The 25,018-nt window shown below is 42.6% G+C and overlaps 1 protein-coding gene across 2 annotated transcripts in view; it reads right to left on the bottom strand.

The window, feature by feature from the left end:
• The window catches only part of kiaa0586 (KIAA0586 ortholog), a 215,379-nt gene that overhangs the window by 124,616 nt on the left and 65,745 nt on the right, over positions 1-25,018 (bottom strand). For both annotated transcript variants that reach the window (XM_039741637.1, XM_039741636.1), the window contains exon 8: positions 14,366-14,486. In XM_039741637.1, coding sequence (XP_039597571.1) covers positions 14,366-14,486 — 121 coding nt within the window. The remainder of the gene's footprint in view (positions 1-14,365; positions 14,487-25,018) is intronic.

Here is a 25,018-nt window from a genome sequence, read left to right as displayed (position 1 = left end):
CACAAAACTTACAAATTCGGCTAAGGATAAAACAGTCACAAATGAAGCACTATAAATAAAAAAATTGGCTTCTTTTGTATTCATTTTGTTTGATGTGCTGTTTAAGAGACACTCGGCCCCCTTAATTAGCAGTCAAACAACACTGAGATGCAAAGTGAGCCAACAGCTGCCAGGCTAACCTGTGCCCACCATTCAATACTGAAAAAGTAAAGAAAGGTTGAAGGTCTCGGGGTCCACAAACCATTCTGACAGTGCTCCTAACAAAAGGAAAATGAACTTCTTTTGCCTTAATTTTAAACGGACTTGCTTTTTAAAACTCAAGAAACAATTTTTCTTTTTTCCTTAATTAGCAGTCGAACAATACTAGGATACAAAATGAGCCGAACATTATACCAAACCATTTTCAAAGCACACTTACACCCGACCAAGATGGTGGGGGGCTGAAGCCTATCCCAATAAAGCATGGGGCTTAAGGGTGGAACGATCCCCCGGATGGGGCACCAGTCCATCTCTTGGGGGGGGGGATACACTCACACACTAAAACCACACTGGAGCCAATTGACATCTTTTGAATTGTGGGAGGAAACCCACGCAGAAACCATGCAAAGGGTCGGTCAGAGGGTTTCGACAATCCAGTTTCCTCCTATATCTTAAATGTGAATTTCCCCTTGGGATTAATAAAGTATCTATCTATCTATCTATCTATCTAGTGCGTGCTGGGCTAATGGTGGTCCAGTTAGAATGAGTGGGAGAGTGTACTTTACCATGGAGTAGTGCCTTCACTTCCATGGCTGAATGCTGTGAATATCACGTCATGATGAAAGGAGAAAAATATTGCCAAATAAAGCAGAAATTTGAATAAAAATATAAAAGCCTAAGCGACGATTTATATACTGTATGTGGCCTGGTTTGTTGTGCACAATATTTTCAAGACGTGAGATTCCATTGAAGGACATTACAGTGCCTTGCCCTCTTCAGTCTGCAGATATTCTAACGTAACTCACGGTAAATAAACGTCTGACCTGGGCACACCTAAGAGCTTATGCCAGACTTTCCGACGGGCTCATTTATTTGACAGATTCCATTTTTGAGTGTGTATATCATCACACTGTCAACAGCAGGGACACGTACGCATTTTATTTTCTTCCAGGATGTCCTTAAGGAATGTGGCCTGTTATTATTCCCACCACAGACTGCACCCCCAACCACCGCACTGACCGAAAAGGAGAACCTTATGAAGAGTTAGGAAAGCCCCACACCCTCCATTCAAAAGGGATGATTAACACGAATTTGCCCTGCAGTGTGTTTAAACCGATTCCACATGGGCGTTGAGTGTCAGCACTCTCATGTCACTGTTAGGGAGCAACTGATGTTCATTTAAATTGAGGTAGGTAATGTCGGTCCTGGAGGGCCACAATGCCTGCAGGTTACCAATCTAACCTTCTTCTTCATCAGTGACCAGTTTTTACTGCTAATCAACTTCTTTTGCTTTAGTTTTAATTAGCTTGACTCTGGGCTAGCAGCCAAACAGTAATGAGACACGAAACAAGCCGCCACATGACCAGCTCACCGGTGCCCATCACACAATATCCGAAAATAAAGAAAGGTGATGGCCTCGGTAAGGTCGGTCTCTCAGGTCACCAAAACATTTTGATGGTGTTCTTAGAAAAAAGAGAAACGTCAATTGTTTTGGAAATGTCTGCTGAATGTGAGCACCAACAAGCCGTGCAATTAAATAACGGGCTTAATTAACAGCAAGAATCAGATTCTCATTAAGTGATGATTGGTTAGAGTGGACTGAATCCTTAAAAACATGGCTATTAAAATGAAGAGAAAAGGAGTTAATTAGCAGTGAAAACCGATTAGGAAAAAGGGTCAGAATGAAAACATGCAGCCACTGCTGCCCTCCAGTTCGACACCCCTGATTTAAAAGAAGAGCCAAGGCAAAAACATCACATATTTCAGGGGTGTCCAGCTCCGGTCCTGGAGGGCTGCAGTGGCTGCAGGTTTTCATTCAAACCATCTTCGTTTTTTACTGCTAATTAACTTCTTCTGCCTTAATTTTAACTGACTTGATTCAGACCCCAGAATAATTTCTTGTTTCCACAATTAGCAGCAGACACACACACACACACACCCACCTAATCTACATCCATCACACGATATCTGAAAATAAAGAAAGGCGATGGTCTCGGTAAGGTCGATCTCTCAGGTCACCAAAATATTTTGACAATGTTCTTAAAAAAAAAAAAATAAACAGATAATCGACAGTTTTAGAAATGTCTGCTTTGGCAGAACGAGAGCAGCAACAAGCCACAGGCTTAAATAACGGGTTTAATTAACAGCAAGAATTGGCTTCTCATTAAGAAAATGGTTGCAGTTTGACGTCCCAGTTTGGCTGGCTATCTGCCAGCTCGTTTCACGTCTCATTTCTGTTTGGCTGCCATTTCATGAAGAAAAGAATCAACTCAGATGACAGAATCCTTAAAAACAAGGCTAATAAAATGAAGGGAAAAGAAGTAAATTAGCAGTGAAAACTGGTTACCGATTAGGAAATGGGTTAGAATGAAAACCTGCAGCCATTATGGCCCTCTAGGATTGAAGCTGGACACCCCAGACATATCTGGAATGAGAAACTCATTTTCCAGTTAGCTTCAATAGTCATTAGTTATTTCATTTTTAAACACATTTATTCCCATCCACAGGAGGCAACACTACCCACATTCATAGCCTCCATCAGCTAACGTATCTTAACGGTGGTTGGAAACCCACAGAAATATGGAGAGAGTATACAGACACCACGCAAAGAAGGCAACCCAGCTGGGAATGAAAGGAGGGTTCCAGGACTGCGTCGTGTGTCTTTTTTTCAGGAATTTCTTGTGGTATTATCCATCCATCCATTTTCCAACCTGCTGAATCTGAACACAGGGTCACGGGGGTCTGTTGGAGCCAATCCCAGCCAACACAGGGCACAAGGCAGGAACCAATCCTGGGCAGGGTGCCAACTTGCCGCAGGACACACACAAACAGAACCACACACCAAGCACACACTAGGGCCAATGTAGAATTGCCAATCCACCTAATTTTGTTTAATGCTTTTCTTATCCTGTGATTATTTGTGTATTGCTCTATGCAGAGACTTATTTGTATCATTTTGTTTTAAGCGCCTAGAGAGCACGGGTGGGCAGTGTCGGTCCTGGAGAGCCGCAGTGGCTGCAGGTTTTTCATTCCAACCCAATTGTGTGATTAGAAACCAATCCTTGCCAGTCTCACACCTTATTTAATTTTATGGCTCGCTAGTCTGCAATGTAAGGTTCTTGTATCAGATTTTTTTCCTTTGCAAGGATGTTATGAAAATGATTTGAAGCTTAAAACGTTTCATTTTCGGTCTGTCACATTTTTCTATTAAGTGTTTTATTAAATCAAACAATGCATGATGAACACACAGAGATGTAAATGGAAACAAGCGAGATGGAGAACTGCTGGCTGCTTCGTCATTTACATCTTATTACTAATAAGGAGCCACTAAACAGTGAATGCAGCCCTTTAGGATTGAAATAAGCAATTAAGGGTGGGACCCTTAATCAGCAAGAGACCACTGCAATGAAGCATTCAAATGTCACTTAAGGAGTAAGTGCTTCATCAGCAATAATTGATTTCTCATTAAGAAACTGAGTTGGAACAAAAATCTGCAGCCCTCCAGGCCCGGAGTTCAACACCCCAGCCTACAGCATGGGAAAGGCGCTCTATAAAACAAAAAAAATGATTATTTTATTATTTTTTAAATTACCTTATTTTTTTTTTTAAGCGCCTTAAAGCATGAAAGCTGATGCAGTGTTCAATAGCTGGATGAGATTCAATTTGGTTTATGTTTGTATAGCGTGCTGTGTTCACATACAGTAGGTATAGAAAACAATTCCCCCCTTTGAAATATTCCCATTTTTTTTGCTTTAGAGCCTTAAATGTAAACACACAAACTAATATTTTTCCAGCTTTACTTACTCAATGTAATCTCTAACATCCAAGTGAAAGATATCACAGCTACAGTTCAGAAAAATTATAAAAAATAAAAAGCAAGAAATCCTGAGATTAATAAAATATCACAACCCCCCACCCCCCAAACTCCATCAGGTGTCAGTGCCCACCATTCCCATTGCAGACCATGGTTACTGGTGATCAATTGTAATGAGTGTGATTAGTGAAGCTGTTCCTGGTCCATTCATTCCCTTGCTTGGTAGTGCAACTGACAACAAACAACTGACTATGGGTGGCAAGCACTTTGAAAAGATCTCAGGGATAGAGTTGTAGGCAGACATAAGGCAGGAGATGGAGACACAAACATCTCAAAGGCTTCATCAATCCCAAGGAGCTCAGTAAAGTCCATCATAAAGAAGTGTTTGGTCCTACTAGGACCCTCCCTGGATCCTCCAAACTGGATGGAAGAGCAAAGAGGAAACTGGTAAGAGAGTCCAATGGCCATTTTGAAGGAGTTACAGGATCTGATGGCACAGAGTAGTCATTGATGGTGTGCATGTGACAACAATTTCACAAGAGCTCCACCATTGTGGCTTGTTTGGGAGGGTCACACTTCTCAAGAAAGGCCACATTAAGGCTCGTTTGAGCTTTGCCAGAATGCACCTTGAAGATTCTGATGCCAAGTGGAAAAAGGTCTTCTGGTCAGATGAGACCAAAATCAAACTATTAGGCCTCAGCACCAAATGGTCCACCAACGCAGCTCACCATCCACAACACACCATACCTACAGTAAAGCATGGAGGGGGAAGCAACCTGTTGTGGGGGGCCTGGGGCTCTCGTTAGTAATTCTGGAGGAAAACCTGCTACCCTCTGCCAGAAAGTTGAAGATGGACAGAATGTTCACCTTTCAGCACAACAACAACCCGAAGCACACAGCAGAATTGACCACACGATGGTTGAAGGAGAAAAAAAGTGAATGCCCTTGTGTGGCCAGTCAAAGCCCAGACCTAAATAACACTGAAAATCTGTGGAAAGATCTGAAGGTAGCAGACCACCAACACTCACCAGCCAATGTGACCGAACTTGGAGAGTTAAACTGTAAAGAAAAGTGGGGGGCAAATATTACACAATCTAGGTGTGCAAAGCTGATAGAGAAGAATCAACAGACTCAAGGCTGTCATTAAAGCAAAAGGGGGGACAACAAAATGACACTGACATTGGGAGGGGGGGGTCCTTTATTAATCTCATTATTTCTTGTTTTTGATTTTTTAAAATTCTTCTGAACTGTAGCTGTGATATCTTTCACTTGGATGTTAGAGGTCACATTGAATAAGTAAAGCTGGGAAGAAATATTATTTTTATATGTTTCCATTTAAGGCTGTAAATGAAAAAAAATGGGAATATTTCGAAGGGGGTATTCTTTTCTATACCCACTGTACATACATGTCCGGATTACGCAGTGAATACGCACAAAGACAGATTTGTTTCAACAGACGGAAAACAAAGTGGATCAACTCTGACTACTAGAAATGGAGACCAGCAGCGTCCAGCCCATTAGTTCATTCATTAATCGAGACGACACTATGGATGTTGTAGGTAATGTCTGCAGTATCTGAAAATTTCACTTTCTTTTAAGCTTTCAAAAATGATTTTGCATTCCAGCTAAGTTTTTTTTGGGGCATAAAAGTATGAAGCGTGTCTTCATTTTGCAGGGTCCCACGCACTAGAGCGACATGGATAGCACAATTCTCGTATGGCAGTTGTTGTCTCTGCTGAGATTTGAAGGTTGGTCAAAATTCACTGCAATCCACAAACTGCCGCAATGTTTACTTATACATCCAGCCAGGAGTGGCCCCCGTCACTCGGCCTCCAACGGCCTGGCCTGATTAACACCACTAGGGAAATGGAAACCCCCTCGTTTCACCACGAGATCGCTTTCAGCAGTTCCAATGGGGCCAGCAAAACATTTAAGGCATTTTAAACTCGAAAGTAGGCCGACATGACTTTGAGACAAGCAGCTTTGGGAGACGTAATAAACTGCACTTTATCTTCACGCTGCGTTGCCCGCACAATGTGTCGGGCTCTTCTCTACATTACATGCATGCTAGACGGATCAGTAATAGCATCATACAAAGTTCAGTCGGCAATCATAAAACTGTTATTATAAGCACGGGGAGGGGAGGGGGGACGGGGGATTCGGGGAGTGGAAAAGAGCCCCTCACCCATTCACTCTGCTGTCTGGAAAATGAACCCTTCTTCAAAATTAATGCCAGACATGGCTCTTTTGAACTGTTTCCAGCTGCCTGAGCGTCAAACCATTTACAGTCTGGAAGGAGAGAAGTGGCGCAGACATCCATGTAGACTAAAAACAAAAACACAAGGCGTTCAAGCGCTTCTGCACGTCATCTACTCGCCAATGCGCAGCGCCACTCAGTGAATATCATCTCATCTCATTCAAAAAAAAAAAAAAAAAGAAAACCGTTTGGCGGAGGTGGGGGAGATAACGTGTACTGAGACTGCAGAGACGACGACGACGACGGCAGAAATGTCTGAGAAGGGAGTGAGTTGGGCGGAGGGCAGCCGTTACTATCCATTCAGTCTTTGACAAGGACACAGGGGGTGTCATTAGAAGCTGGTAAATTTCACGCAAATGTTATGGGAGATTTCTTCACAGATGTGTGACAGCAAAGGTGTGTTCTACTGTGCAAATGGAAGACGCATTCCAGTTTTAGTTGGAAATTTGTAAGCAAAGCATTGTTCATTCTTATTCATGTTCGATCAGTGTGGCAAAAAACTTTTTTTTGTTTGGTACTTTATTTCGCATTATACAATCTTTAAATATAATACGCTACCGTGGCTGTTTGTTTATCTGTCTGGGATTTTAAATCACCTGTAGCTCGCAAACCGTTTGAACTACTGACCTGAAATTTGGTCCTCATATACTACATGACGTCTACTGTCCGCTTTCGGGGCGATGATTGACCTCCAATTTTTATGTTATTGTAGAATCAACTCTCAGCAGTGGCCAGCAGGGCGGCGCATGCGTACAGGCGCCGTTCTCATACCTTACCACCTTCGCCGTCACTTCATATCCTAAATCATTCTTGAGGCAGATTGACAGCTTAAGTGAAAAATGAAAGAAAACATACTAAGTAATGAATTAAACTAATTCAGCAGGATACTTTCATCATTGGGCGGATTGGTGGCTCAGTGGGTAGCGCTGCTGCCTCACAGTAAGGAGATCTGGGTTTGCTTCCCGGGTCCTCTCTGCGTGGAGTTTGCATGTTCTCCCCGTGTCTGTGTGGGTTTCCTCCCACAGTCCAAAGACACGCAGGTTAGGTGCATTGGTGATCCAAAATTGACCCTAGTGTGTGATTGGTGTGTGCCCTGTGGTGGGCTGGCGCCCTGCCCGGGGTTTGTTCCTGCCTTGCGCGCTGTGCTGGCTTGGACTGGCTCCAGCAGACCCCCCCATGACCCTGTAGTTAGGATATAGCGGGTTGGATAATGACTGACTGACTGACTTTCATTGTTCAATGATGGCTCTTAATGTCGCTGGAAATGCAGCAGCTGCTTCTGTATCTCCAGTTGCCGCTTTCTCCAGTTATCTGTATGTTATGAAGACTGTTTACGTTTTTAAATCGATGGAACCGTCCTCGACTAGCTATGACATTTTCAGCGGTGTCGCCTTTTTCATTCCAAATGTGGTTAAAAATTGAGTTTGCTTTTTCCATTAGGATTGCTCGACTTAATGGCACATTGTGTTCGACTTCATCATCAATCTAGATCAGGGGTGCCCACTCTTTTTCGGCTTGCGAGCTACTTTAAAAATGACCAGGTCGAAATGATCTACCTACATTAAAAATGATACAAAAACAGCGTTAAACGGAGCAGCGTTAAGCGGGGTCTTACTGTATTGTGTATAGAATGTGCTTGACAGTTTAGATAATCAAGCTGGCCTGTCTGGTGTGGTGGGTCCAGTGTTACAGCACCTGTCTTACATATGAACGTCTACGCGTAGAAAAGAGAGAGAGAGTGTGTGTGTGTGTGTCTGTCTGGCCCGGAAGTGAGAGGTGGAGTCTGGGTAAGCGTTCCACCTCTGAGGAAACAGAAACTTACTTAACCGTTAATAACACAAGTGAGGCGAGCGTGTCAGCAAAATGAAACCTCAGAAGAAAGACAAAGTCGCTTTGCCGCTAACATTGGAAAAAAGGTATCCTGCTTACTTTTCTTCCCGCTGCTAATTCACAAGCGAGGCGAGCACGTCGGCAAAACGAATCCTCCTAGGAGAGAGACGCCCAGAGTAGTTCTTTTCAATTACCGGACATTTCAGTTTTTTTCCAATGATTTCAATAGTTTCTAGGACCCCGGGCTTTTTACAGCATGGGCTTACACAGCTAGTTTTCTATATAAAGGTGTGGATGTCACAATCTTCTGAATGTATTTTCTGTCTTTCAATCCCACTTCATGTATCTTGAAAGTGGAGGTGTGCTGCACGATGTTGGGGGGTCAGCCGGGGTCATCACATATGTCCGAGAATTCGAAAGGAGACAGTGTGGCCTATCAGTGAGGATTAGTATCGGTACCTCCAGTGGCATCATTTGGGTGTCACCTTGAGCATCACACACAAACACACACACACACACACATATATATAATACTAACATCACCTTAGCTTCTTGACCAAGCAATACGTGGCAGGCTTGACTCACAGAGCCTTTGTTGTTACTGAGCTGACATGACAACCTCCCCCACGATGCACATACACTTCCTGACATATCCCACTTCTATCCCGGCGTCTCAAAACAATCCACATCCGTGGCGCTACCCATGTGGAAAATCTGTTTGCGACTCTCTGCAGTCAATCGCATGGGTTAATTTTCTGCTTCCGCTAAGCGCCTGGAAAGCTGCCAAACAAAAGAATTCTGGGAAACACAATCCGGCCAAGTACAAGCTGCCAGCATTAAGCAGTCCTGACAGCTCTGCTCCTTGTACGCTTGGCAGCAGTTCAAAGTGCTCTTTCATTCGGCGTGCTGGCAGGCTGCCATGTGCATGCAGATTTACTTTAGCTGCTCTCATAAGGAACTGATAAATGCCGCTGACGTTGCCATGGGGATAAGAGGCTATCAGAATGGCCTTGTGATCTACGGCCTCTCACGGCCCCGCCTGGGCTGCTTTTTCTTTTTCTTGCCCACTTTAAGACAGTGAAATCATAAAAGTTCTGGGAAGCATTAACCCATTCAGACGCAGATTTCTGTCCCTTTAGAAATCCCAACGTTTAACCATGTTATGAGAAAAACGACAGATGAATGTCAGGGTATACAAACCTACTGTCCAGACTGATCTGCTTTTGAAAGGATAAGCGCCACTTGGGAGTGATGTGGCAGGAGGCGGAGTTTATTTACCAACATGAGGGTAATCAAATAAATAAATAAATCACAGAAACAAAACCTCACAGGAACCCCACTAGGGCTGCAATCCCATCATCACTCCATGTGCTGTTTACAAAACACCACGCCAAGGGGGAAGGGAGAGGATCACGTTACCCGACTGCGGACAAATGGCTCAAGTAGAGAAAGTCCCAAGAATGCCTCCTAGATTGATGCCAGGACTGCAAGACATAAGCAATGATGAAAGAAAGAATGAGAAAAATGGAGACTAAGTAGACATGAGTATTTGAAAGGGAGTCGGGTGAATGCCAGCTGGTATTTTGAACTCACATTTTTTTTCCCCCCGCTGGGATAGAGGGCACCCGCTAGAAGCTGGTGATCTGTTAAGTTTGGCAAAGAAAGGGGGCACATGCTGGTGCCTAAAATATTCAGTGTCTTGGGTTTTTCACTGTCTACGTGTGAAGTCAGTCTACTTGTTCATCCTGGATTGGCGTGTTTTCTCTTCCCATCCCTCAAAGAGGTGAAGGTTGGGCTACCTGGCATTTCTAAACTGGTCTCAATGTGAGTGCAGGTAAGAGCACATGTGTGTCCTACAACAGACTGGCACCCTATCTGTTTCTATATTATTTTTATTATGTTTTATGTCCATCTCCTCCCATGCAGTGGCGTAGCTTGAGTTCCTGCTGCTAGGGCCGGTGCTTCAATTTGCCACCCTCTAACATATCAGAATATATTTAAATAGAAAATTACAATGACGTATAGAGAAAAATGAAGATACATTTTGTATAGATTTATTCATATATCAAGATACAGCAATAATTTTTCACATATTAGTATTTATAAGCATCAACTAGATAAGAATATACTGTAGTATAGACGCACTGATAAGCGATGTTCTGATTATTAATTTAATATAATTATGCTGTAAAAACCAGAACCAGTGGTACAAGTGATAGGAGGGGATGTTTTCTGCGCAGAGCAAGAACGCATTCAGATTAATAACGAAACGAAATTATAAATTGTAAATTAGTTGTTCATCTTCCTTGCAATTATAATCGGTGTAATGTTTCTGTTCATTTTTGTTATTGCCTCATAAATTTCAATTGCTTTGTCTGATGCTGTCACAGGACAGTCTGAAAATAATTTTTGAAGCATTTGTGGATAAAAATCAGAGAATTTGACTTTTTTCATTCATGAGTGATATTTTTACGAACCCAGGTGCTTACATACGAATTGTACTGAGCCTTTTGGCCAGTAATGCCACCCCAAAAATGTGCTGCCAGGGGGGGGACCGCCAATAGCTACATCACTGCTCCCATCCCTCAAGGACGTGAAGGTTGGGCTACCTGGCATTTCTAAACTGGTCTCAATGTGAGTGTTGGCGAGACCATGTGTGTCCTACCACAGATTGGCATCCTATCTGTTTCTTCCCATGTTTTGCATCCAGTGCTACCAGAATGTGTTCCTGCTAGTGACAACACAATACAATTTATTTTTGCATAGCCCCAAAATCACACAGGGAGTGCTGCAATGGGCTTTAACAAGCCCTGTTTTTTTGACAGACCCCCAGCCTTGACTCTCTAAGAAGACAAGGAAAAACTCCCCAAAAAAAAAAAACACAGAAGGAGAAAAATGAAGGAAACCTCAAGAAAGGCAATTCAGAGAGAGAGAGAGAGAGACCCCTTTCCAGGTAGGTTGAGTGCGCAATGAGTGTCAAAAAATGGGGTTTACAATACAAAAAAAACACAAAAGAGAACACAAGTGGTCCTCTTCGCAGATCTTGATGGCCAATCTACCACTGCCACTTGAGGAATACAATACAATAATACAATAGTAACAGAACAAGTACCGAGCACAATGCTAGAGTAGACGAAATCACATATGAGGTTTGTACAGATTTGTACAGAGTCCTGGAGACCTCAGGCATTAAGCTGCTACCCCAAACAACACTGGCCATTCCACAGCTGAGTCAGTGCTGTGCCAGCCAATCTGATGAAGGACTCTTCTACCTGATGCTTCCAGTAACCCCCAGATTGGATTAAGTAGGTATGACAATGTACGCCAATCAGCTACAACATTAAAACCACCAAGAGGTGAAGTGAATAATATTGACTTTCTGGTTACACTGACACATGTCAAGGGCTGAGATACATTAATAATAATAATAATATATATATATATATATATATATATATATATATATATATATATATATACGGTGAAATATATACATAAATATATACGGTGCCCTCTTGCTGACCAACCACAAGCGTTACCTGGTAGGTACCCACCCATACAGTCAGATTGTGTTTCAGACTACGAATGCCTTGAATGTAATTACCTCAATCTACATATTGTCAAATAAACGAACCACACGCCGTGGCGCACGTCCGAGGTTCGACTCCCGAGAGGGGGTGCAGTGAGTGTGTATGCCTGATGAGCATATATATATATATACACACACACACACACATATATACATATATACACATACACACCAATCCCCATGCCTGTGCTACGCGTTAGCCTCTCTGCGGTTCTGCCGCTCGCATGTGGGGATGTGGATCTACAATTTAAACAGATTGTTATTTTCATAGGAATTGTTACGAATGCATAATAGACTTAACTTTTTTACATTACAGCGAGTAATTAACCATAGTAAAAAATAGTAAAATGTAACAATTTGAAAGTACATTATGTTTCATGTTGCGTTAAGAGTTATTCGTTGAGTAATACGATTTTGTTCAGTTTGGCTTTGAAATTAACACACAAATACTTTTTAAATTTACACTTTTATAGTAAAAACAATTCTTTGAATTAAATTTTCATAACATCGCATTGAATTTTGATTCTGTGTTTGGACTTTTATCCTGACAACGCAACTTATACCTGCCCATGAGAGAATTTTGTTTCTCTCTCTATTAAATAAAATGACTTTTTCAAATGTTTGTCTCTGTGATTTGTTAATTGTCTTTGCAATAGCTATTTTAACACATTTTAATTTGATTTATCAAGTACAGTGCACCAATCACTCTCAGTCCTTCCTTCTTTCTATTCTTTTCTTGGCGCCTCCACTCCTCTCTTGTAAGCTTCGTCACGCTCCCTCCCAACTGCGGCTCCTCGACTGGAGTGAGGCGGCCCCTTTTATGCAGTACCTGGATGTGCTCCAGGTGCTTCGTGACGTTCTTCCTGCAGCACTTCGGTTGTGGCGGAAGTGCTGCCTGAGCACCCCGAAGCACACTGGATGTGTATCTGCCTCCTGGCCTAGCAGCACCCCTGGTGGTGGCCACGTGCCCCAACCAGGTGGAGCTTCCCAGCCCTGAACATGTGGCCTACATGTGAACAAGTGCGGTTGCCCTCTTGTGTCCCAGAGAGGTATTGGTCCTCTCCCGGTCCTTCCACCTTCCAGGCATCCCAGCTGTGCAGATGCCCCAGCCATCTGTCACAATATTATATACGTTATATTATATATATATGTATGTGTGTGTGTCTCGAGTGTGGCGGACGGCTGGAGATCCTGCCCAGCCTGGACTCCTGGAAGGTGGAAAGACCGGGAGAGGGACAATACCTTCCCTGGGCCATGAGAGGTCAGCCGCCCAGGTCTGCATTGGGGCCATGGGATCAGAGCTTACAAGCTCAACACTGTTGGGGTGGCGGTGCCTGGAGGATTACAGAGCCTTGGACTGCAGCAAATCTGCCACACCAGGAGCACATCCGGGGCCGTCCTCACTCCATTAGAGGAGCTAGAGTCAGGAGGAAGAGGACAGTGCTTGTGAGGAGAGGAGTAGAGTCAGCAGAAGTACTGAGAGAGAGTAAAGGAAAGAAGGGACTATGAGCAATTTAGCCGATTTGTACATCATGTGGTCCTGTAAACCAAAAGGAAGATTAAACGTGTGTGTGTTTTGAGGACACCTGTAGTCGTGTCTGTCTGTGTTAAAGGCCAGAAACTCCACAACAGATAGTTACATGTCAACTTCCTAATCAGCTGACAGATGGCACTTCAGTAAATGTTCCACAAGATTGTTACAACCTGCTTTATATATGAGATTAATGCAGAAAACAACGTCATTTCACAGGGTTCACATACATTTTTTTGCTACTGTATGTATGGATTTGTTTACAAAGAAAAATCACACACACAGAACAAGGCGTCAAGTGGTGTTAATTGAAATTCGCACCTAAAGGAATTTTAAATCTGAGCTGGAAGTGAAGAGTTAAAATATGCAAATGACTGAATGGACTGTCCTCATCGGTCCTCCAAGAAAACCTGTGCAGTGTTACTGACATTTGCCTGTGCCGCTTCAACTACGCACTTCAGCACTTTATTTGTCACGTCCAGCAGATAAATGGGAGGAGGATGGAGCCACTTGTGCGTGTCGGAAACTTTGCCAAGTTCTTTCTTGTGAATGTTATTTAGTGTTACCGTCCACTGCAGAAACTCGAAGCTTTTGATTGTCAAAGTTCTGCTTGTGATGTCATTGGTGTTTCATTTAACCTTACAGATTCACAGATGAGTGGCTTCTAACCGAGCATTCACTATTTTGTCATACTTTTGGGTTAAAGTGAAAACAATTTTCACTCTAATGCTGTCGGCCATGTTCGACCACTTTGTCATCGTCCTCATTCACTGCCATGATAAAGGCCCATATACTGTAAACACTGTAACCACACAAAAGGTTATCAGAAAACCAGAGTAAACATGTAATGTGGAAGTAAGTGTGCGCTGGAAAACCACCAGGCCAGCAAGAGTTCCCTGTTGAGGCCCCTCAGGAGACAGTTGCTTTTGTTGGTGACCAGCCACACATCTCTAGCCACGTTGGGAATGTTGAGTCGTAACACAATATCTGCACAAATATCTTTGCTTGCATGTCCGAGTGGATGCCATTTGAAGAATCCGACCGCGGCCTTCACTAATCTCAAGTCCATCACTTCAAGCTCCAGTGTGCTTAACTGTTCATTACTGAATTACTATTACTGTTATTCTACTTCTAATTCTTTTTTACCTGTGTCTATCAGGGGAGATGTCCACAGCTTCCATGGCAGCACTCCTTCCCTTGCCAAAATGTGTCGGTGGTGTCGCTGGAACTTCCTGATTAAAGATCTCTTCCAAAAGTCTCCCGCTTCCTGAAACAACAAAACACTTGAGATGAAGCACATGAAATTTCCTACAGTAAACAAGGCCTGCTGGGCGCCCAGTGGCATGCCGCAAATCACAGCAAGTCCAGCATTCCTGGCCTATCGAGAGCAAATCCACAAGCTGGCGCCTGGCATTCTGTTTTCTTCATAGATGCTGGATTTTTATATCTTGCAGAACTCTGCCTGACTCATCTTGGGCTTGTGCTCACTAATGTAAGATACTATAATTTATCGCTTGTTAATTTGCAGTTTGTATGGAACTCCATGTTTTAAAGAAATCTACATGTGTAAGATGGGGTAAAAATAAATACATAAATTCTTCTATTATAATAAAAAAATCCTGGGACGAGACAACTTTTTCAGTGAGATACTTTCACGTCCTGCGAGACAAGATTTAATCACACCTGGGGCCGGAAATAAAAGACAAAGAGTAGAACATTGTAAAGAGGTTCAAAAGTGTTGGCGCAGTACACATGCAGAGCAGGTTAGAGATAATGGAAATACGACAATTTAAAAAAAAAATGATAGTAAAGATCACATTAGCGCAAAGAAACGGAAAATATTACTCGGTGAAATAATGGAACAGTGAAAAGAGATTGAATATATTGTTCGGATTTAAACTTTAAGTTGGAGACTTGTTGATCGTCTAATTCGTGTTGCCATCAGGGAAAAGTAATGTTTCTTCCCAATGAAGAGGCGTATCCACGGGAATTAAAAGATTTGTTGTTTGGTGAAAGTGAAATCCACATACGCGAGCGGCAGAGACACGAATGGCTGGCGCATAGTGCAGGCTGGGGGTGTTGGCGAGCGAAGCGAGCAGGAGGCAAAGCCCCCCTTGTAAATAAACAAATAAATAAATAAATATATGAGGGAGAGTCAAGTTAAAGATAGAAAATGGGATTTATCATAAAATGGAACTAACCATAACAAAACTGATCACGTTATTCATTCCTCAATGGAGCCTCCACCCTTCTTAAGGCACTTGCGCCACCTGCCTGGCAGAGCCAGCAGAATAAAAGGTTTTTGTCTTGTCCTCGCTGTTAGTGGACTCCATTAAACACAAGCTTTTTAACAGCTCTTTCTAACAGCAGCGAGAGGCTTGTGGTGGCTCAGTATCTTTTCTACACAGCAGATTACAATTCAAGTGACGTGAAAATGGAATGCGTGTTAGCGGTGGAGAGTCGGTCACTAATTGCTTTTTAATTTTCTTAAACATAACATGTCTGAAAGCATTCCCAACAGAGTTGTATCAAATAATTAGCTATTAAAAAATACAAAATGTCCAACACTAGCTAACATCAGCATCGATATTACCATTTGAAAGGAGAAAAGGAACTGAAATAAGTTGCCCAACTAGCTATTAATATTAGTTAAAACGCAGTCATTCATTAACATTATATAAATAAGTAAGAACTGGGAAAGGAACTGATAGATTATAAACTGCAGAAAAAAATGTATGGAACACTTTGAAAACACATCAGACCTCAATGGGGAATAAAAAAAATCCTGCTGGCCAACTCTACTGCTATGGAGTGATATGGTGATGTGTTAGGAACGAAAGGATGGCATCCACATCGGTTGATGGAAATGAAAATGATGAACCTACAGAATTGAAAGACACCACGAAAATCAAAGGGAAAAAATGAGGCGACAGGCAGGTGAGTCCATTTGGCCGAAATGTCATTGGAGCAACTCCAAAATGGTACTCAGTAGTTTGTATGAAACACGCTTCCACCGACCGTCACTGACCAACCACCAAAGCGGTCATGCTGAAAGATGTCACAGACAGCATAACGTTCTCCACGGCTTCTCCAGACCCTTTCATGTTTGTCACATGTACTCAGGGTGAACCTGCTCTCATCTGTGATAAGCGCATGGCACCAGTGGTGGACCTGCCAATTCTGGTATTCAATCGCAAATGCCAATCGAGCTCCACGGTGCCCACTAAAGGATGTCGAACCCTCAGGCTACCCTCATGAAGTCTGTTTCTGATTGTTTGGTCAGAGTCATTCACATCAGTGGCCTGCCTGCTGGAGGTCATTTTGTATGTTCTGCCAGTGCTCATCCTGTTCCTCATTGCCCAAAGAAGCAGATACCGGTGGGTCCTGCTGATGGGTTAAGTACCTTCTACGAGGGGCCCTGTCCAGCTGTCCTAGAAGAACTGTCTGTCTGTCTCCTCATCCATGCCCTTAAGACTGTGCTGGGAGACACAGCAAACCTTCTGGCAATGGCATATATTGATGTGCCATCCTGGAGAAGTTGGACTACCTGTGCCAGCTCTGTAGGGTCCAGGAATGGCCTCATGCTACCAGTAGTGACAAATGCAAAATGAGTGACAAAACATGAGCAGGGAAAAATGTCAGTGGCCTCTCTCCACCTGTGAAACCATTCATTCCTGTTTTGGGGGGTCATCTCATTGTTGCCCGTCTAGTGCACCAAAGCAGCTGAAACTGATGAACAAGCCCCTCTGCTACTTTACTGACCAGATCAATAGCCCACAAGTGTCACTGACTTGATGCTATACTCGGATTCAAAAGGGGTCCTTTCCTTTTTGTTAAGCAGTAAATAATGGGAATACAAATGGTACATGATGGGCAAGATGATTAGGGACTTGCCGCGATTGCTCATATATAATTGAGACTGAAAGATTGTGGCTTGAGCCACTGAAGCCCCCCACCTCCCGACACCACTGTCCATTTTTAAACCCATCCTGTGTTTATATCAGTTTTGACAGCTGCGCCTTTCCAGTGTTATTAATTAGTTCAAACGCCGCTTGGCTGCAGGATGATTCCGTCAGTTCTTTACAACAATAATCTGCAGATAATATTGTTCAATTATTTCAATAACTATGTGCTCACATAACTGCTTTCTCCTTCTCCTTATTTCCAGAGAAGTGACTCCTTTTGTACTCTGTTAAAGCACCAGGAGAGGGCGCTGCTGTGTGAGCTGTTTGTGCCCGCACACTCCGCCCGGTGTTTGACTCGCTTGTGTTGGGCACCTGAGTGGCTGTCAGGGGTCAAAAGAGGAAAAGACACAAAGGAAACAAGTTCAAGCACGAAAGTCTCAAGGCAGAACTGAAACGGGAAACCGATACCTAGTTGCAGTTGCTCAGAACGTTTCGTTCTTTTAAAATGGACGGCTTTGAAAATTCGCCAATGCCTTTTTAGCAATGTTAAAACTATGTACAGCTCAATCTGTTGTTAAGATTTGTCAACAGAGTTTAATTTTTGTTCAAATATCTCAAAGTTGTCTCTGGGATGAAGGTGGGGGTGGCGTTGAGTCGTTTCATACGGACAGACAGACGTTATATGTGAACACAACTAAAAATGAGTAACCAGGCAGATCTAACTAAGTATATGCCAGTAATCTTATCGTACATCGCAGGCAAATTCTTCTTCTTTCGGCTGCTCCTGTTAGGGTTGCCACACCGGATCATCTTCTTCCATCTCTTCCTGTCCTCGTCATCTTGTTCTGTCACACCCATCACCTGCATGTCCTCTCTCACCACATCCATAATCCTTCTTTTAGGCCTTCCTCTTTTCCTCTTCCCTGTCAGCTCTATCCTTAGCACCCTTCACCCATTATACCCAGCATCTCTCCTCTGCACATGTCCACACCAACACAAACTCGCCTCTCTGACTTTTTCTTAATAATTCCTCCCATTAATTTGCCAGCACAGGTTGGACGGTTTGGAGACAAAGGCTGAGCAGCACACGACAAGAACAGGAGTGTTAGGGAACTGTCAACACTGTCTGAAACAGAGGCAGTCGTGTTTTATTATAGAAAGTATCTATCTATCTTATTAACATGATGTAATTCTATGAATAAGCAACAAAAGGATCCGATCAAAGTGGTGAATACAATATAATTTATCTTGGCTTCCACAAAGCACTTGATAAGGTACCACATGAGAGGTTGGGTATCAAACTAAAAGAGGTGGGAGTGCCAAGTCAGTTAAAACACACAAAGCAGAAGGTGATGGTGGCAAGGAACCTTATGAGACACAAGTGGCTGATGTTAGAGTGGTGTCCAGCAGGGGTCAGTGCTGGAGCATCTGCTACTTTTAATACACAGAAATAACCTGAATGGAGACATAAACAACAAGATGGTTACATCTGCAGATGATACCAAGTTTAGTGGAGTGACAGATAATCTAGAATCTGTTGAATCATCACACAGGGACTTGGACACAGGAGCACACTAGCTTGGGCAGATTAAGAGGCGGAATGATTAAGTGTTTTAAAAAAGGCATTTGTACCATGGATTGAGGCATTTACTTTAAAATGAGGTCAACAAGAACACGGGAGCACAGTTGGAAATGTGTTAAAGATCAATTTCACACACTAGCAAGTTTTTCTTCACACTGAGAACCACAGACACATGGAATAAGTGACCAAGTAGTGAGGTGGAGAGCAGGAGACATGTCTACAGGCACTCAAAACTTAACGTGATGTTACTTCAGAACAATTAAGTGGAAACGCCTGGTGAGCTTTGTTGGGCTGAATGGCCTGTCCTCATCCAAATATTTCTAATGTCCTAATGAACAAAATGCAAGTGGCTTGTGCCACCACAAGGTGTAAACAATCAGTTTCAAGGAATGACTTGAATTTTGGTAGATGGAGCTACAGATTTGCTGATAACTGGATTACTCACTACAAGTAATAAAAGAAAGGTTTATGTGTAATATATACACACAGACATAATCTTTAAAATACAGGCAAGTGCACAACAACACAGATAGATAGATAGAACATACATAAATATGAAAGACATATAGATAGATAGATAGATAGATAGATAGATAGATAGATAGATAGATAGATAGATAGATAGATAGATAGATAGATAGATAGATAGATAGATATTTCCTGCCTTGCACCCTGTGTTGGCTGGGATTGGCTCCAGCAGACCCCCGTGACCCTGTAGTTAGGATATAGCGGGTTGGATAATGGATGGATGGATAGATAGATAGATAGATATTACTTTTAGTATAGTCAGCAGGATAGATACTGTAGATATGAAAGGCACTATATAATAGACAGGCATGCTAAGTTGCTGTGACTAACAATCAGAATCCTGGATTTCAATGCTTTTTAATATCATTCGGCACTGCTATGGGTAATACCTTATCACTCTGTACCAGTGAGGTGGGCAAACTCATCCCGTTTATTTCAAACTCGTTTCAGGCTGAGCAGTGTCTCCTATTTTCAGTCCACTGGGTTTCAAGTTCCAGCCACTTATCAGAAGAATTTGCCCTCAAGCAGTTAGCTTTACCTGAGCCTCAAGTGATCCGAGTTCCCACAGTTTTTTAGTCACAGTCTCTGAAGGTCAACTGTAACTTTGCCACCTAAGGTCATATCAGAAGTTAGGATAGAAAGCAGAGAGCTGTGACTATTTTTACACAATGACTGACAGAAACCGGCTCATCAGCAGCCCGACTGGTATTTGCATTGGCAACGGCAGCTTCTGTGGCCTTGCCAGTGACACTGCTTTGCTGGCAATGGGTATGTCTGACAGGTATGAGTTTGTTAGTCTTGGCAACAGCGGGTCCAGCTCAGCGCTGGTCACACAAGGGGTTCCTCAGGGCTCTGTCCTCAGCCCTCTGCTTTTCTGTATTTATATGCTTGGCCATATTATTTGTAACTTTGGACTGGGTTATCATTTTTATGCAGGTGATACTCAAATTTCAGTGTTAAATGTGAAGCTTCATCAGGGCTTTCTCAGCCACAACCTGCCTCAGTGAAATTAAAACCCGGATGGAGCAGAACTCTTTAAAATTAAACTGCAACAAAACGGAAATCTGTAAATCGGCACTAAAGCTCAACTTAAGAAAATGAGGTCCTTTTCAGTCACTCTTGACGGTGATCTCATCAGACCTTCTTCTAATCCAAGGACTCTTGGTTTAAAATTTGATTCCTCCTTTTCTTATTCCGCCCACATAAACCACTTCTTATTTCCACCTCCGTAGCACATCTCGTGTTTGCTCTTTCCTTTCCTTTTCTAATGCAGAGAAACTTGTCCCTGCTTTTCATCACATCTTACATCAGTTGTTGTAACTCCCTACTGGCAGGTGACATTTCTAATCTTATATGGCAGCTCCAGTTGATTCAAATCTCTGCTGCAAGAGTCCTAACCCGAACCAGCAACAGCGAGCACATCACACCCATCCTGCTTTGCCTTCACTGGCTCCTCGTGTCTTATAGGATTGAATATCGTCACACGTGTGTGCATGGGAGACAGCTAGAGGGACCATCCAAAGGTAATTCCATGACAGGTCAGGGGGTGGCCGGGTGTGCTAATCTTTCCTCTGATATTTCTGCAGATCAAATAGTCTGACGATGTCACTTCTGGTTTCCGACGCCCTGAAGACGCCACTTCCACCGACTTGCCTTAAAACCTTGACAACCTCCCTCTGTAATCAGTTTGATTTTGGACTCAGTTCTTTACATTTTGCAGCCGGTATTCAAATACACGGTTGGCAGCCCCAACCTTTTTCTGTGTGTCGAGTTTTCACATTATAAACTTCTATTATTAAGTTACAAAGCTATAAATGGCCTTGCGCCGGACTACATTAGTGACCCTCTCCATCACTCTGCTCCCCTGTTTCTGACCATCTTCTTGTGCCCCTCAATAACCAGCACTGTATGGGTAATGGAGGCCTTCAGCTGTATAGCGCCCAGACTTTGGAATGACCTCGCGAAATTAAGGAAATCACCAGAATCCATTCATTATTTAAAAAAAAAACACCTTCAAACTTATCTGTTCAGGACAGCGTTTAAGTTAACCTGTGTGGTGGATGGCTGGGATGCCCCTTTGGCACTGGATCTGGAGGAGCAGCCATGGGATGCACATTACATACCCCGGAACACCTGGTGGCAGCCCCCCTGGGTTGCATCGGGGCCACAATTATTTTACACCGAAGCTCATACCTGTTGGGCTCTGTGGCCACCACCAGGGGGAGCTGCATGGCTTAACGCAGCGTTTCTCAACCTTTACGTATTTGTGACCCGAGTTTTCATAACAGTTTTAATCGCGCACGTTTTTTTGAAAGGAGCCCACCAATACCAATTTGTTCTTTTTTAATTAATGATATATCATAGATACATATTTTATTATAACTACTTAACTTTTATCAACATTTATCTAACTCTATATTTATTTTTCTACTATCAGAATGTAGTTTAAAGTTCATTTGTTTTGGTATCAATAGATGTATTTTTCATATTTTTGATTCTTGTTTTCTTTTTTTTTTTACATACAGATACAGTGCCAACGTCTATTGATTTTTAACGTTTGTAATGTTTCATTACTATGTGGGCGCAGCCATGGGGTGCAGCTAGTATATCTATATAACATACTAGCTGTGTAAGCCGGGTCCTAGATACTATTGAAATTGTCAGAAAAAAAAGAAATGTAGAGATGTGCTGGCATCGCTTGTGTAGTAGCGGCTAAACGACTATGTCTTTCTTCGGAGGTTTTGTTTTGCCGATGTGCTCGCCTCGCTTGTGTATCCTCAGGGGTCGAGCCCTTACCCAGACTCCACCTCTCACTTCCGGGCCAGACGGACAGACGGACACACACACTTCCACGAATAGACGTTTAAATATAAGATGAGTTTCACTCTTTGAATCGAATTACTGAAACAAATTAATTTATCGATGACATTCTAATTTATTGACATGCACCAGTATATAAATGTGGATGACACCATTGACCTTGGTGGCTGTGCAATAAGAGATGAGAAGTCAAGCAAAATGACACGTATTATTGACTAACTGAATGGATTACAGTACTGTATTTAAGTGTTTGAGGCATCTTGTAAACAAGTTTAACAGTTGACGCCATTTCTAGTCATTTAAAGTGAAGAACGAGAACATGACAAGTGTAACTGAAGGGCCACTAGGAGATGGTCAGTGGGGTGTAGTGACCAAGCGTCGGACTCTAAGCCATAAAGATGCTGCCTGTGACTAATTACATCACCCTCAGCAAGTCAATTCTCCTGCCTGTGCTCCAGTTGTAATAATATAATTGGTAAAGCGCTGTATAATATCCTGAGCTCATGAGTTGTTTGGCTAAAGAAGTCAGCCAAATTTGTAATAATGATAATAATAATAAGGTAATGGCAGCCTTGTGTAGCACACATAACCTGTCAGATGCACCAAGTGGCTGTAAAAAAAAAAACAATCCCACAACCCTCTGGGCTGTACGCTTTATCCAGTTTCTCCCAATTTCTGTTGACTCCCCTCATTCTATCCCCCCCGATTTCAGTCTTTTGATGTTTCAGTTAACCCCCTGGGGCCTTGCTACTAATGCAACTGCAGCATGCTAAGGGCTCACTGACATCATGTGTTACTATAGAAACAGTGGCAGGAAAAAGGTCCTTGTTTGAAAGTGCCATGTGACAGTCACACAGGTAGGGAACAATGACTGCATTTCACTGAGGTAGCGGAGTCGAAGGGGGGAAAAAACAAAATTGGCGGCTCATTCTTGGCTCGCTCTTTCCTTCACGCATAAAACATGAGAGTAAAGCAAAATAAATAAATAAATAAAAATCTAACGACGTGAGCAAGTGTGGCTATGGTCACTGAGGCCCACATTTCTGCTTTCACACTCGTGCAGGTACCTGCGAGGACTGCACATCCTAAGTGATGTGCTCATATGGACTATGCAGGTACAAGAACACACATGGAGAACTCAGAAAGCATTTGATAAGGTGCCACATGAGAGGGTGGGCATCACATTAAAAGAGGTGGGAGTTCAGGGTGTGGTGTGTCGATGGGTGCAGAATTGGCTCAGACACAGGAAGTGGAGGGTGATGGTGTAAAGAACCTCATCAGAATTGGCCGATGTTAAGAGTGGTGACCTGCAGGGGGCAGTGCTAGGGCCGCTGCTATTTTTAATATTTACAAATGATTTAGATATATATTTAGGAATATAAGTAAGAAGTTTGCAGATGACACCAAGATAGGTGGATTAGCAGATAACTTAGAATCCATTATATCATCAGAGAAGGACTTGGACAGCAGACAGGCTTAGGAAGATTTGTGGACGATGAAATTTAATTTGTCATAATGTCAGTAAATGTAAAGAATTACACATTGGAAGTCAAAATGTGAGGTTTGAATACACAATGGGCGGTCTGAAAATTGAGAGTCCACCTTATGAGATGGAGTTAGGAGTCGTAGTGGACTCTAAGCTCTCGACTTCCAGACAGTGTTGAGAAGCCATTAAGAAGGCTAACAGAGTGTCAGGTTATATAGCGCCTTGACGTGTGGAACACAAGTCACAGGAGGTTCTGCTGAAGCTTCATAACACACTGGTGAGGCCTCATCTGGAGTCCTGTGTGCAGTTTGGGTATCCAGGTTACACAAACGACAGAGCAGCACAAGAGAAGGTCCAGAGATGAGCAACGAGGCTGATTCAGGGCTACAGGGGATGAGTTATGAGGAAAGATTAAAAGAGCTGAGCCTTTACAGTTTAAGCAAAAGGAGATCAAGAGGTGACCTGACTGAAGTGTTTAAAATTAAAGGGAAATTAGTCCAGTGGATCAAGACTGTTATTTTAAAATGAGTTCATCAAGAACACACAGGGGACACAGTTGGAAACTTGTGAAAGGGAAATTTCACACACACATTAGGAGGTTTTTCTTTACACAAACAACGACAGACACTTGGAATAAGCGACCAAGTAGTGTGGTAGACAGAAAGACTTTAGGGAATTTCAAAACTCGACTGACGGTTTTTTGGAAAAAATAAGTGGACAGGACTGGCGAGCTTTATTGGGCTGAATGGCCCATTCTTGTCCAGATTGTTGTAATGTTTTGAAGAGCAGCTGTGTAAAGAAGTGGACTGCCATGGGCATATTTAGAGTTCTCCTTGTAAAGACTGTAAAGTGCTATAACCTTGGTTTGTTTTTTAATTTTCTTCTCCTGAATTCATTTTGGTTAATTAAATTCAATTAGCATGTCTTTTGAATTTAATTTTATTCATGTTTTTAATTGTGTGTCATTTTCTAGTGGCTTTAAATTATTTGCAATTCTCTTCTAGGCCATCTTGGTTTTTTGAGGCCACTGCCTTCTTGGGTGTAGTTGCTTCTTTTGCTGGAGGCCGAGTTGGTGACTTGTACAGAGTGACTGCCATTTTGAATCAAAAGGGTTACCACAGTTTGGCCGTTAGATCCGCAAAAGATGGCTACTTTGATGAATAAGTAAAATTGTGAGCAGGTCTCCCCTCGACTTTCTCATATACTTAAATATGGGCATGGATATTTGACTAGTAAACCGCAAGACAATGACTATATTTTTGTATTAATAATATTTTGATAGAACACGTTAACGTTCATACTATTGAGCACGTAAGGCACGGTTTATAACCGTGTGCCCTCCATGCCTTGAACACGGCAAGGCAGGTCACTAACTGAGACTATTCTATAGTCAGAGGGGCAAGAAATAGTAAGAAAATATCAATTCAATTCAACTTGTGGGGTTGTAATGTTTAGGCAAACACGTAATATAAATTAAA

This window comes from Polypterus senegalus, chromosome 18, assembly GCF_016835505.1.
Source record: "Polypterus senegalus isolate Bchr_013 chromosome 18, ASM1683550v1, whole genome shotgun sequence".
Classification (NCBI taxonomy): Eukaryota; Metazoa; Chordata; class Cladistia; order Polypteriformes; family Polypteridae; genus Polypterus; species Polypterus senegalus.
Note: the sequence above shows the minus strand (reverse complement) of the source record. Positions and strands in the feature narration are given on the sequence as shown.